Genomic DNA, 15,057 nt, shown 5'->3' on the forward strand with positions numbered 1-15,057 from the left:
GAAAGCAAGTTTGTGTCAAGTACTTTTTCCACTGGAGTCGTCAACTACTTGATCCACATGACTAGATTTTAGCATCCCTAGCAGAGGCATCACAAAATGCTAGGTGACAACAGTGAACACAGTCACACTGATGTCCTTCAAGGATGCATCTGCAGTCATAATATATGGGTTGTCCTGCCTCAGGCAGCCCTTCGGTCGGCCGGATTCCAAAGTCTGGGTCTGGCCTCGGCTGATGTCGCACTTTCCCCGATGTCAGAGCGTCTGGGGTATAAAAGCATCAGCCGACGCCATTTTCCTCAGTCTTTCTTGCCGCGCGGTGCCCGAAGCAGAAGCTGTTCGCAAGTGCCGGTCGGTCAGATCCAGAGATTTCAGCTACCGAAGACTTCGAAAAAAGCTAAGTACCCCGTTGGGGACTCTTTCTTGCCTCAGCCGATGTCAGACAAAGTAAATAATTGTTTAACTTGTGGGAAACAAATACCTCATAAGGATTTCCATTCTTACTGCCTTCCTTGCTTAGGCCCAGACCACGACGTATCAGCTTGTTTAGCCTGTGCCTCCTTCAACCGACAGACTCTTAGACGTCGGTCGGAGTTTGCAGAGGAATTTTTTGGAGCCGCTTTTGCTTATAAAATGCCGTCGGAGACTCCGACTTCGCATATGGCCAAAAAACGCAAGGAAAAGGACCGACACTGGCGGCCCGCGGTTTCGACTGAAACCACGGCTAGGCCTACCGCGAGTGTCTCGGTTTCAGCCGAAACTGAGTCCACGGCGATTCCTACTACCGAAACAATACTTCCGACCACCGAGGCCAGAGAGGCCCCGGCTGAGTCGGCTACAGAACTCCCTACTGAAGCTAGTGTTCAAGAATTGTCTGACACCATACCTTTGGACATTTCTACCCCTGCACGTGGGGCAGCTAGGCCCCCAGCTTCTATGTCTATTAAGGCCTTCTCCAGGGCTAAAGCTGCCAAACTTTCAAAAGCTTTGCCTGCCAAATCTACATCCCAGAGGCCTTCCTCTAGTTCACAGATCCTTAGCCTTGCTGAGGACCTTATCTCCTTAATTAGGGGTTCACAACCTCACCCAGACAGGACCTCTCAACCTCCTCCAGACAAAAGGCCCAGGACTGACCCCTCTGAACCTCACTCCTCAGATTACTCCATGGATGGATCTGATTTGTCAGACCACCAGGAAGGGGCCTACTCACCTTATGAGGATTCAGATGCAGAGGAATCTATTCCTTCGGCCTCCCCTCCTGAAGAATTTTCCTTTGGGGAGACTTTACATTCAATGAGAGAGCACTTTCAATGGCAAGGTCAGGATTTCTCTGATTCTAGAAAAAGATTAAGGACCTTTTTGCATTTGCCTCAGCATAGGCCCTTAGCTATACCTCCTGTTCTAAATGTAATTGATGATGTGTACAATGATGTCAGTACAGCCCCTGATTCTCTTCCTCCGGCCCCTGCCAAACCTGACGGATATTACAGGGTCCCGGATTCACATTTCCATCTGTATAAAGCCCATGCTGCAGACCCAGAAACTATTTCTCAGGGCCCTAAAGGGGTTGCAGCCGCTACTGCCAAAAATCCCCTACCCTCTGAAAGAGAGTCTAGAGCTTTGGAGAGATGGGGAAAAAGGTTTATACATCTGCTACTCTTTCTGCCAGGGCATTAAACTGTCAATTCCATATGACACAGTACCAAGAATTTTTGTTAGATCAACTGAATAAGAAACTTTCTTCTCCTGAACCCTTGGACCGTAAATCCCTTCAGGATTTGGTACATAACTCACAACAGGTTAGTAATCATTTTTTAAAATGTGGCTATGATGCACTGGAGGCTTCATTTAGATCAGCTATGACTGGGGCAGTTATTCGTAGGCATGCCTGGCTGAAGGAGCAATCTTTGCCAGAACATGTCAAGGCTAAACTCCTCGATGCTCCAATGGAGAAACAAAATTTATTTGGCTCCCCTGCACAGGAGATTCTAAAAAAGGTTGAAGAAAAAGCAAAATCTGTGCAAACAGTTAAAGATTTCCTGCAAGTTCAACCACCGAGGTTCAGCAGAAACTGGCCTACAAAGAATTGGTCCTTTCCAGACTCGTCCAGAGGACAGAGAGGCAGGAACAGGCGCCCTAGAGGCAGAGGTCAATCGAAGGGCCCCAACAGAGGCCGTCAGTGGCAGCCTGCCAACCAGAGGAGTAGTGCAACAGCTACAACTACAACCACTACTACAGGACAGACCCAGTGACTTGACTGATTCCGCCTACCAGGGAACAACTGGAAGCACCCTTGGGCGGAAAGCTGGCTTTATTCTCAAAAAACTGGCATTGCATTACAAAGGATACATGGACATTGCAAATAATAGACAAAGGATACAGGTTTCACTTCCACACTTTGCCAAAAAGAAACGGAATGCCAAACCTTCCACCAAACCAGAAGGCAGAGGCTTTGGAGGCCTATTCTCGACTTGTCCGCACTGAACACTTATCTCATTGTGCCAAAATTCAAAATGCTGACCCTACAGCAACTTCTTCCCATGTTGGGCAAGGAGTCTTGGCTGGTGACTCTAGATCTCAAGGAGGCATACCTGCACGTCCCTATCCGACCAGATTGCAGAAGACACCTCAGATTTCTTGCAGGATCAGAGCATTATCAATTCTCAGCATTGCCCTTTGGCTTATCTACTGCACCCAGAGTATTCACGAAATGCCTGGCATCAGTAATTGCACATTGCAGACTTCAGGGAATTCAAATTTATCCATACCTGGACGACTGCCTAATACAAGCGGACAACAAGAAAAAATTGTTAAAGGACTTGGCCTATGCCATACACCTGCTACAGACCTTGGGATACACAGTCAACATCCAAAAGTCAAGGCTAGTGCCATCCCAAAGGATAACCTTTTTGGGTGCGGATCTGGACACAATCACCCAGATGGCTTTTCTCACAGAAGAAAAACAAAAACAACTTCCAGATTACTTCATGATTCTGACAAGACAAACTCAGCTTACTGCAAGGAAAGTCCTGCAGGCCCTGGGTTACATGGCATCCTGCATAATTTTAATTCCACATGCCAGGCTGCATATAAGGAAATTACAATGGTACCTAAGGAGTGTATGGTCTCAACACAGTCACAGTCTAGAAACCATGATACCAATCATTCCATGCCTTCAGAAGGAATTCCTGTGGTGGGCTCAGGCCTGCCAGTCCAACAGAGGGTTGCCTTTCAACAAACCAAAAACAAGGCAGACCATCACCACGGATGCCTCGGACCGAGGATGGGGAGCACACATGGAGGACAAACGTATCCAAGGCCTATGGCCTCAAGGGCAGCTAAGCATGCACATAAACCAAAAGGAAATGCTGGCAGTGAGGCATGCAATCGAGGCATTCAGACCCTTCCTCCAGCAAGGACATTTGTTAATAAGGACAGACAACACCACGGTCATGTGGTACATAAACAAACAGGGAGGCACACATTCCTACCCACTATGCCGGATGGCTATGAATCTGTGGAATCTATGCCTGAATCTCAATATCCAGCTGCAGGACAAATTCGTACCAGGAAAAGAAAATGCACTAGCAGACAGCTTAAGCAGAACTACCATGGATGCACACGAATGGATGTTGCATCCAGACATCTTCAAACTCATAACAAAGACATGGGGAATGCCAGACATAGATCTGTTCGCCTCCCCGCTCAACCACCAACTGAAGACATTCTGCTCAAGGGCATACCACCCACAAGCATGGAGGGTGGACTCTCTCTTTCAGCTGGAATGCCCTAACAGTATATGCCTTTCCACCTCTCCCATTGATGTACAAGGTTCTACTGAAGATCAGGGAGGAACAGCCAAAAGTGATACTAATAGCTCCGGACTGGCCAAGACAACACTGGTACCCACTATTGAGAAGCATGTCTCAGACAAACTCATGACCTCTTCCCCTATGGCCTCTTCTTCTAACGCAGAACAATTTCAAGACCCTGCATCCCAACTTGAAAACATTGCAGCTAACTGCCTGGAAAATTCCTTAAATCCCAACCAAACTGTTTTATCTCAGAGGGTGAAGGACATTATCCTGGAGGCTCGCAGACCTTCCACAAGGAAGACATACTCAGCTAAATGGAAAAGATTTCTCATTTGGAGCACATCAAAGGGCACAGATGTCACAGTGGCAAACCTAGCACACATCCTAGAATACTTAGCAGAATTGTTCCACAATGGCCTGTCTTATTCTTCCATTAAGATTCATGCTTCAGCAATTTCAGCAGAATACAATATGGATCCACCTATCTTCTCACACCCTCTTCTCAGACAATTTTTGAGAGGGATCAAAAATGTTAAACCTCCAAGAAGACCCCCTCTACCTGCATGGGATCTCAATTTTGTGCTGGAAAAACTGACACTACCTCCTTTTGAACCAGCAGCATCAACAGACCTACAGTTTTTATCTTGGAAAACTGCATTCCTTCTGGCAATCACTTCAGCAAGAAGAGTATCTGAGTTACAAGCATTAATGGCAGTGCAGCCTTTTCTTATTTTTCACCAGGATAGAGTGTTACTAAGAACTAATCCTACTTTCATGCCAAAGGTGGTATCTAGGGTATCCTTGAACCAAGCTATTCACTTGCCTACGTTCTTCCCTAACTCACAGAACAAAGGGGGAAAACTTTTGCACACCCTGGATATACACAGACAACTACGCTAATATTTGGACAGAACGAAAACTAGCAGAAAAACTGACCAACTTTTTGTAGCATATGCAACTGGGGTGCAAGGAAGAGCAATTTCCAAACAGACAATTTCAAAATGGATAGGAAATTGCATTCGCTTTTGTTACTCCTTTCATGGAAAGACAGTTCCTGAAAATATCAGGCCTCACTCCACAAGGGCCACAGCCACCACTACAGCTTTCCTACGAGGGGTGGCTACCAAGGACATTTTAGAAGCTGCTACTTGGAGCTCCGTGCATACATTTGCCAAGCATTACAATCTACCTTTATACTCCAGATCCCGAGCAGGGTTTGCAACTGCAGTGCTGCAGGGGATCTTAACTACACCATCCTTCTCTTAGTACCTCCTCCCCAGATTGGCTATGGTATTCTACCCATATGTTATGACTGCAGATGCATCCTTGAAGGACATAGTACAGTTTTGTACCTACCATAAATGTAGATGTCCGATAGGTATGCATCTGCAGTCAGGATTACCCACCCTCCTTCCCTCTGTGGTATTCCTAGGGTGCTTACCCTCTTTCAGCTAGCTGGGGAATCTATTATGGTGTATTTGTTTGTTTATACATGTATATAATTTGCAAATGTTTGGAACTTTTCAGCATTTATCCAAATTTAGCCTTCCTAGAGGGCACCTGGCATCTGGGGCAAGAAAAACTGAGGAAAATGGCGTCGGCTGATGCTTTTATACCCCAGACGCTCTGACGTCAGGGAAAGTGCAACATCAGCCGAGGCCAGACCCAGACTTTGGAATCCGGCCGACCCGAAGGGCTGCCTGAGGCAGGACAACCCATATGTTATGACTGCAGATGCATACCTATCGGACATCTACATTTATGGTAGGTACAAAACTGTACTTTTTTCATTAGGCTACTACAGAAGGTGGCAGATGGGGTAGTGAAGGCTTCTGGGTCAGGCACATCAATGAGGATGCATGACTGTGTCAGACATTGTGGATTTGTGAAACACTTTATAGTGTCTTTGCCAGTGTCCCATATGAATGGCCTTCTTTATTCAAACCTCAGGTGAAGGAAAAGCTGCTCAAGAGTGAGCAAGAGGGTAAGATGTTAATGGTCGTTGGGGTCAGGTTTACTACTACCAGGAAAGCATATGCTAGGAACCAGAAAGTGAAGAACTTCTGGTCTAAAAAACCCAGCATCAGCAATTCAAACATGCAACAAACTCCCCTCAGCAAGGGGTTTTCTCCAGTGGATGCCACCAAAAAGGCAGAAGTGGTCCAAACAATCAGAGGTTCTGCAGCCCTTTCTCTGGAAGTCAGCAGCAGGAGCCCTAAGGATATGGATTGCATATCCATGTGTCCAAAAGCAGAGGTGGCTGTTGCACAGTATAACTCGATCAGGGAGATTATATCCAGAAGCTGTTCTGTACCCTTTGTAGAAATATAAAAGGCAGCCATCTATTCCACACTTTCATAAGAAAGCAGCAAAGATAGAGGTCATAAACCTGATAGAAAATAAAAAGATCCATCTAAGAGGTCCCATCATACCAGATAGGACCCTGGCTTTAGTCCAGATTCTTTTTAGAACTGAAAAAGACAAAGCACGTCAAGCAAATACCAGATCTCAGTGGCCTAAACCTTTGTACATAAAACCAAGTTCCAGATAGTCACAGTGTAGTCCAACTTTCCTCACTTTCAGGAGGGAGATTGTGCTGTTTGGACCTTCAGAATGTCTATCTGCATAACAAGATAGCAAGGGCAACCAAGATGTTCTTTCTCTTTCAAGTATGACTCAGGCTTTATCAGTTAAGAGTCCTGTCTTTTGGACTCTACACAGCCCCACAGTGTGTTCCTCGGATGCTTAACAATGGTAGCAGCTCACTAGAGACTGCTGGTAATAAGTTTTCCTGCATCTTTAATGATTGGTTCTTGGGTACTTCAAGATTGTCATTACTTCAAGCAAGAGATCTTGAAGACAAGCTATGTTTGTCCTTGAGAATCACTGTGAGTGATGCAGAGTCACAGATGGAGCTATCACATACACTGATATTTGTAAGATAGGATATAATTTGGACAGGATATTGAAAATAGACAGACTTCCAAAATGGCTGCAGACTGAGAAGCAGGGTGCTTACAGATCTCCCAGTGTGAAACCTGAGATGTTGTCGGCAACTTTCACTTGCCTTTTTAGTTTGGGTAAAATTCAGTTACTGGCCAGTAATTACACTGTCTGGATACCAGTAAAGAAATCATTTTGAGAAAGGAAGGAAGATAAATCAGCCAGTAAAGGAGGAAAGAACGCTTTGGTTTGAAAGAACCTTGCAGCTGTTCAGCAAAAAGCAGTTCCAAGTGTCTTTAGTGTACAAGATAGCTTCCAGTAATTTAGAGGATAAAATAAATCAAATGGACTCAAAACTTATTAAAGTAAATGAGATACTAGATGAATATATAAAGACAAGTGACAGAAGGCTGGAAAATTAGAAGTGTTAAGTAGCAATTCAGCTGACCTGATAAAACAAGAAGTTGAAATGAAGACTGTTTATATAAACATATGTACGTGTGTGTGTGTGTGTGTGTGTGTGTGTGTGTGTGTGTGTGTGTGTGTGTGTGTGTGTGTGTGCGTGTGTGGGTATGTGTATGTAGTAATATATATATATATATATATATATATATATATATATATATATATATATATATATATATATGTATATATAGATATAGATATATGGGTCTACTTCATTTGCCCTAACTTCCAATTGACTGACACCCATTTGCACGAGACCAAATGACTGAAATTTCATTCGACCGACACTTCATTTGACTGACAAGTATTATTGGCAAGTAAATGGAATATGTCCCCTTCCCCACTGTAGTGCGACCCTGGAGTTAGAATATATAGTTAGGGGGGTGTGGGGGGCACAACCCCCCCCCCCAGTTACTTTTGTTTTACTAAGCAATATGAAAGCAAAACCAAACAATATAATATGAAATTAAGTGGGGGGCTTTGCCTCCACACCCCCCTAACTATATATTCTAACTCCATGGTTACACTACAGTGAGGAAGGGGGCATATTCCATTTACTTGCCAATAATACTTGTCAGTCAAATGAAGTGTCGGTCAAATGAAGTGTCGGTCAAATTAAATTTCAGTCAAATGGGGTCGGGCAAATGGGTGTCAGTCAATTGGAAGTTAGGACCAATGAAGTAGACCCATATATATATATATATATATATATGTATATATATATATATATATATATATATATATATATATATATATATATATATAAAATCTTTATAAAATCTGTATGTAGAAATGTATATGGATCTACTGCTAGTAGTAAATCCACACAAATGTCAAAGTGCTTAACGTCGAGATACTTCTGTCACCAAAATATGTCAGTAATTTACAGCACATACTCCAAGGCTAATCCTCAGAACATGCAAAAGGAAACAGTATTTTTTGCAGGGGAGGAAGACCCCCCCCTCCAACCCCACCACCACATGCTACTTATATATATACTAACTCTGAGATCACAAAATACCTGTGGAAAGGGCATATCCCCTTATCTTGGGGACTGTATGATCTCTCATATCTGTCAACCCAAACTGGATCGACAGACAGTACAGAGGTCGATGAAAGTATAATTTGACCTATGGTGAGCAAGTCATATATTTGTGTGTTTGTGTATGTTGCAAGAAAAACTCAGCCAAGCTAGTCTTCACTATGTAATTCCTTAAACCTCCTGTAGTGCAGGCCTATGGGACGTATGCAAATGATCCCTTAAGGACATGCTAGTGTTTCAGCTACATAGCTTCTGAATGCTAGTGACTTTTTATTTTTTAATTCTTTGTAGGTACATTCAGGCCAGTAAAGCCAACCCCCACTAGCTGTAGACATGCCGTGTTTTGCACTTTTTGTGACCTCGTCAGTACTGTATAAGTGAACTGTTTGATTTGTACCTTGAAACACAGGGAGTAAAATCCTAGATGATGCCCATAAACATTAAGTTGCCTGCAAGATATCTCAAACACCTTCCCATCAAAGGGTAAAAAGGTTACACAAACAAAGATTAATACACTTATTTTCCTCCTGCTTCTTGGTCTGGAAATGAGTAACCTTGGAATTATTGTAATTAAAGGTGTGATGAAGCCTCTGAAAGAGATGGTGAGCAGAAATCGCCCTGCTTCTTTATTTTGTACAGTGTGACTGATTTTATTAAATGTGATTCTGTTGCAGTCCTAAAAGGTCACCAAGTTGTATTTGCGGTAGTAGATTGATGGAATATTGTATTTTAAAATCATTTCATGGTATGTTTACCACTGTCAGAGAAGTATCCTTTGAGTGTGTACACCATAATTAAGACTGCTTACATTGTATGTTTTGGTGTAAATATAGGAAACATATGCATCATCAAATTACAAGGACTAGTTACTTTTGTGGGTTATCCCCATTTTTTTTCATCTGTTTCTTACATACCTGTCTTGTCTTTTCTATCCTTCGCCACCTTGTCTCTGTGTGGATGTCTTGTCTGTACCGCACAAGGTTTTTGATAACAGAATGAGAAATGGTCATGTTATTGACACATGCAGTTATGTTTTTTTTTCTGTTTTCAGATTATTGATGGGAATTCCCTGGGTCGGAAGTTCTTTGGGTACTCTATTGTGGGCAATATGGACCTGGATTTAAATACCTACCCTGACATTGCAGTGGGAACCCTTTCAGATTCTGTATTCATCTTTCGGTAGGTTGTTTTTTGCTCTCACTAGAAATTTTTTTTTTAATATAAAAAAAATCATGTCCCAGGTTTTGACATTTCTTTTATACCATTATTGGTAACTACATGGTAAGGCTGCACCTATTTTCAGGCCAGAACATGACAATTGCCAATATTACTGATACTATTTGGACAGTCAAGACATTGTCTTTTTAGATTGTACTTTGGTGAGTATTGAATGAATTTAAATTATTTTAGAATGTCAAATGGTTGTAATAAGCACAGCCAGAAAAACTGACTTCCATCAGATAGTGGTGCTCCTTTTAAATGGTGGTTTGTAGGGGATGTCTTTTACTATTTTGGATCCCCAGCTTTTACTAAAGTAGGTGTTCATAGAAACATTTACTTCCTTCAGACTCGGCTGAGCTAGTTTATAGTATTTGTTGTCTGAAGACTGTATCTTTCTCTTTCCATGTGTCCATATCAGTCTATCCTCAAAAACACACACACACACACACACACACACACACACACACACACACACACACACACACACACACACACACACCATACCTCTCAACCTCTTGGAGCAAGAAATCTCAAAGCCATAAATAAAAGTGGGACAAAGGCCTTAAAATAGGAACAATTTTTAAATATTGCTCTTACAAACTTAGAAAGTTCATAGAATAACAGGTTTTGCATTAGCATGAATTTTCTGAAGGGTAGGAAGTCTGAAACTCAAACTTCTGGCATTATTTTTTAACTTCAGTCTTTAATGATTTGACACTAATTTGCCAGAAAAACACAATTTTATGAAAACTTGACCAAAAAATATGGCAAAAATCTGGACATTCTGCGAAAATCTGTACAGTTGAGAGGTATGCCAAATGCACACACACACACACACACACACACACACACACACACACACACACACACACACACACTTGCATGTACACTTACATGTATATTAACACATTGGAGTTGTTTTAACATAAAACCATCGTAATTAAAAGTACTGCTCCTTCATTAAAATTACTTTTACTGAACTGAGCCTGTGGCAGTTATTTCTGAAGGGACTTTCAACCCCCACACACCCCTTACCTGAATACAGTCAGAGTCGCATCAACACTGGAGAAAGGGAGCAATCAAACCATTTTAACGAAAGTGTGCATTTCTTTTTTTTCTGTATCTATATATATAGTGTGTGTGTGTGTGTGTGTGTGTGTGTGTGTGTGTGTGTGTGTGTGCGCACACGCATGCACGTGCATGTTGGGGTGTTGTCTAGCACATGTACAGAGCCTTGTAACAAGTTGCAATACTTTTCCAGCCTTACAGGGTAAGATGTGTCCCACTATTAAGGAAAAACATTAATGGAAAACTAGGACTTTGAGTGTCAAAGTTGCTGGTTGAAACTCTTTGAAATCAGGAAAAAAACTGAACTGTAGCTAATCTCATTTAATGAGTCCTTCATTCAAGCACTTAAAAGTTGTTTATAAATGTATACTTTATTGGGAAAAACACATATTAAATTGGTTAGTGCTTTCATCCTTAACAGAGCTTCTTCATCTCTAACCTAACTTTGGTTTACATTACATGCATTATTTATATGTGCTGTAACATACAGTTCATTGTCAGTTCACTCGAACTGGGGTCAAAAATGTATGTTATAGGCCGTTTAGCCAAGTTAACATAGGATTGATCCTTGGTCTGTAGCTAATAGGTTATAGCTTATGTGCTATATTCCCACCCTGTGTAGGTAGTGCCTAATTGATACAGACACTTTATATAAAAGCTGTCACTGGCTGTGCACATCCCTTAGTACCTTAACTTATCTGTGATGTTATAAGTAGATGTCATTTGCAATGTTAAAAAAATGGGAAGTAACTACTAACAAATACATGACAGCCAGTCAGGTCATAACCCTGTAGTATTATGCTGTTGTATTCACAATTGCAGCTAGTTAGGGTCATGGTGGGAACTGTCTAGCCAGTCCCAGTGACTGGCTGCACCTACCTTGTATCCTGTATGTCAGATAATGTGTCACCCTTTCCATGAATGATTGAATTTAACTATCTAGCGATATATTGATTGTAAATAGTACACCAAGAGCCATACAAGGGCTCTGCATCTGCTAGGTCTAAGATAACTTACAGCATTCTATGGCAGTGGATCAAACAGGGTTAAATATGACTGACTCTGCTAGACAGGCCATATGTAAATGTCCTTCTAGCCAACATAAAGTAGAGGACACAGCTACCTCATGGCTGCCTGAATGATAATCTCCTCCAGGCAGCTTTTACCGCATCAATGAGCAAGTATTCCCAGCAGACTGGGGAGCAAATGGGCATGTCAGTTTGTGGTGGGGGGGGGGGGGCTGATGGTTGGCAGACCTAGGGAAAAAGAACTTAGAATAGAATGTCACAAAAGGAGGGAGAAAGGTGTGTAATTGTTTTCAGCAAATAGGATGTGTATGGTGTGCAGCCCCAGAAGAAAAATACCTTTTTTCTTTGATTTTAATCTAGTGATTGTGAGTTAGGGAGATGTTCATATTAATGCTCTAGATCTGTATGAAATGATTCTCTATGAAAAGTGCTTTTAACTTGTAGCTTGAAATTAGTAAATTTGTATGAAAATCACAGATTCATTTATGGGTTCCCATCTTGAAGAATATGATTACTGGACAGTTTACTTAAGTTGTTCCAGATCAAAGTTTACTGCTTTTGATTTTTTGGCAGGTGGTAAGTAGGTGGAAACAAAGTATCAGCAAGAAATTCAAAGGCAAAAAATCCTTACTGTGATAAGGTAATGTAGCAAAAAAGTGAGGAGATGCCTAGAAAAAAGAAGTTATGTACTCACCATAACATTCCATGTGTGTTGCCCATCTTTGTCTTCATTCTTATTAGGTTGGGTTCAGATCGGATCCTATGATCCATCTCTGCCTTATTTACAAGCTCGAGGCTCTCTGCCAGCTCGTGGCTAAATCCCTATCCCAGCATGCACCAGGACCATCCCCAGATCTTGTTTGCCCTAAACGTAACACTATATGTACTTCGTGGAAGGAGTCAGAGGCTGCTGAAGAAGGATATAGGTCATGGTAATCCAATTTGTATAGACCCGGTCTTGTAAGAATAGGGGAAGGGGGAAAGGAGGGTGAGATGTAAGAATAAAGGCGAAGATCAACAACACACATGGAACATTATGGTGAGTACATAACTTCTTTATGTGATGTTGTCCTGTCACACTTTCATTTCTATTAGGTTGGGACAGCGTCCCTAGCACATTGAATCCTGTGTGGCTCACAGGAGAATATTCCTCAGAACCATGGATCCAAAGGAGGTTCTATTCCTGGAGGCCAAATCAACTTTGTAATGAGTGATAGAGGTATGTGGTTTAGCCCATGTTGCTGCAGCACAAATGGTGTCAATTGGTAGTTTGGCCAGAAAGGCTGAAGAAGTTGCAATGGCTCTTGTGGAATGGACCTTAACATTTTTTGGAAGTTCTTTATTTTGAGACTTGTAAATAAAAGTTATGCAGTCTGATAGCCATTTAGAAAGTGTAACTTTAGAGACCGGGGATCTTTCTTGTAATCTGAAGAGGAAACAAATAACTAATTGGATATTCGGAATTCTCTTGTCCTATGTAGGTAAAACTGTAGTTGTCTTTGTACGTCATGTTGATGGAACATGTACTCTGCCTTGTTTTCAGATTTTGGAAAGAAGACTGGTAATTCTATACTTTGGTTTAAATTTGTCTCTGAAACCACTTTAAGTAAGAAGTAGGAGTTTGTTCGTAAAGACACCCTGTCTTTATGGAAAAGCAAATATGGGGGCTTTATGGACAATGCTTGGAACTCTGACACCCTTATGGCAGATGTGATTCCAACCTAGAAAAAATTCTTCCAAGTCAAAAACTTTAATTCGCAAGACGATGCTGGTTCAAAAGGAGGAAAAATTATGTGGGATTGAACAACATTTAGTTCCCATGGGGCTGGGAGGGTCTCTGATAGGTGGCCGTAATAACATAGTATCTTTGAGTAAGGCCTTACATAGTTTAACACAGTATGTTGGAGCCAGAGTCTCCCACATTAAAATTGGAGATCGCTGCTAGCTGAATCCTTATAGCGGCTGCAGCTGCACCGTTGTTAAAAAGTTTTTCTAGGAAGTCCAAGATGAAGGTAGTAGGAGCCGAAAATGGATCAACATGGCTGTTGTTAGCCCATAGGCAGAATCTCTTCCATTTTCTCTTATAAAGCTTCCTCGTTGATGCCTTATGGGAAGAGATAAGGATGTGTTTAACCTGAGAGGAGAGGGTTGGAAACCTGGCTATCTGAATTGGAGCAGCCGCAGCCATGCTGTCAGTTTGAGGGTTTGAAGTGATGGCTGTAGAGTCCCTGGTGAATGAGTCAGGAGGTCTGGAACTAGGTCCGGAATCCAAAGCTCTTCCCGAAGATGAGGCCATAGGAAAGGGAACTAGATTTGGCAAGGCCAGTATAAAGCAGTGAGTATCAAGTCCCTTCCCAAAGAACTGGCTTTCTAAAGGACTTTGGAATTAGAGGAAAGGGAGGAAAAGCGTAGAGGAGATGGCCAATCATGAACAAGTGCATCCCTTGATGACTCCTCCGGAAGGGGGCTGAGGGCAAAGTAGTTGCTGCACATGGCATTCACAGATGTCGTCACAGCAAGGCTGGCCCTATTTTCTGAAATTTTTTCCGCTTCTTCCTGTTTCAGAGACCAGTTGTGATACTGATTTGTTTAGAAAGTTGAGATCCAGAATTGGTCTCCAGTCACTGTTTTCTTTGGAACTAGAAAGAATCTTGAGTAAATTCTGAATCCTTCTTTGTCTGCAGGGGCCTTTTGGATGACTCTTTTGTCTAGCAACTTTTGAATTTCTAGAGTTGCCTGTTCCTTCTCTCTGGGTGGAATGTCTGGAAGTTTTTTTTATCTTTGGGGAAGAAGGGAATGATGTAACCTCTGGATATGATGCCTTGCAGCCATTTGTTTTTTGTTATTTATTGCCAGGCTTCTGGGTACAAGGATAAATGACCCCTGGCTGCCTCCAGAGCTGGACAATCAGGTCTCCTTTCAGGAGCGCTGAAAGGGCCTACCAAAGAAGGATTCTCTGTCACCCTGATTTTGCGGACCCCCTCTGCCACGAGGTCAGTGTCTTCTATTATTGCTTTCCCCTCTGCGGGAAGGTTCACCACATGTGTCCTGAAAAGATTTCTGTGATTCTCTGAACCACATTTTAACACTACCTCTCTGACCTATGGGGTAAGGTCTAGTAGGCATGGAAAAATGGACTCCTATGGCAGACAGAGTCTTTCTCTTTTGTTCACACCTGGTGAGTGTGTCCTTTACCTTAGGCCCGAACAAAGATGAGCCGTCAGATGGGGAGTTTACAAAGGAAGACTTAAAGGATTCCGCAAAGTCACATAAGTGCATCCAAAAATGCCTCCTTAGGGAAATTCCAGAACCTGCTGCTCTACTTGCTCCATTGGCTGCATGCGATATGAGCCTCATGAATGCGTTAACTACTGAATTTAAGGTAGTGAGCCGAGAGGATACCTTGTAAGTAACAGCTTCAGCTGCTGAACCTTGGAGAGTATCCCCTAGCTCTTTCAGGAGATCCCTCTGCAGTTTT

At 42.3% G+C, this 15,057-nt stretch overlaps 1 protein-coding gene across 2 annotated transcripts in view; it reads left to right on the top strand.

Moving 5' to 3' along the window:
* Positions 1-15,057, top strand: part of ITGA6 (integrin subunit alpha 6) — a 1,068,325-nt gene that overhangs the window by 607,428 nt on the left and 445,840 nt on the right. For both annotated transcript variants that reach the window (XM_044075540.1, XM_044075541.1), the window contains exon 9: positions 9,314-9,441. In XM_044075540.1, the coding sequence (XP_043931475.1) occupies positions 9,314-9,441 (128 nt within the window). The remainder of the gene's footprint in view (positions 1-9,313; positions 9,442-15,057) is intronic.

Source organism: Protopterus annectens, chromosome 6.part1, assembly GCF_019279795.1.
Source record: "Protopterus annectens isolate FY-2018-M chromosome 6.part1, PAN1.0, whole genome shotgun sequence".
NCBI classification, from domain to species: Eukaryota; Metazoa; Chordata; order Ceratodontiformes; family Protopteridae; genus Protopterus; species Protopterus annectens.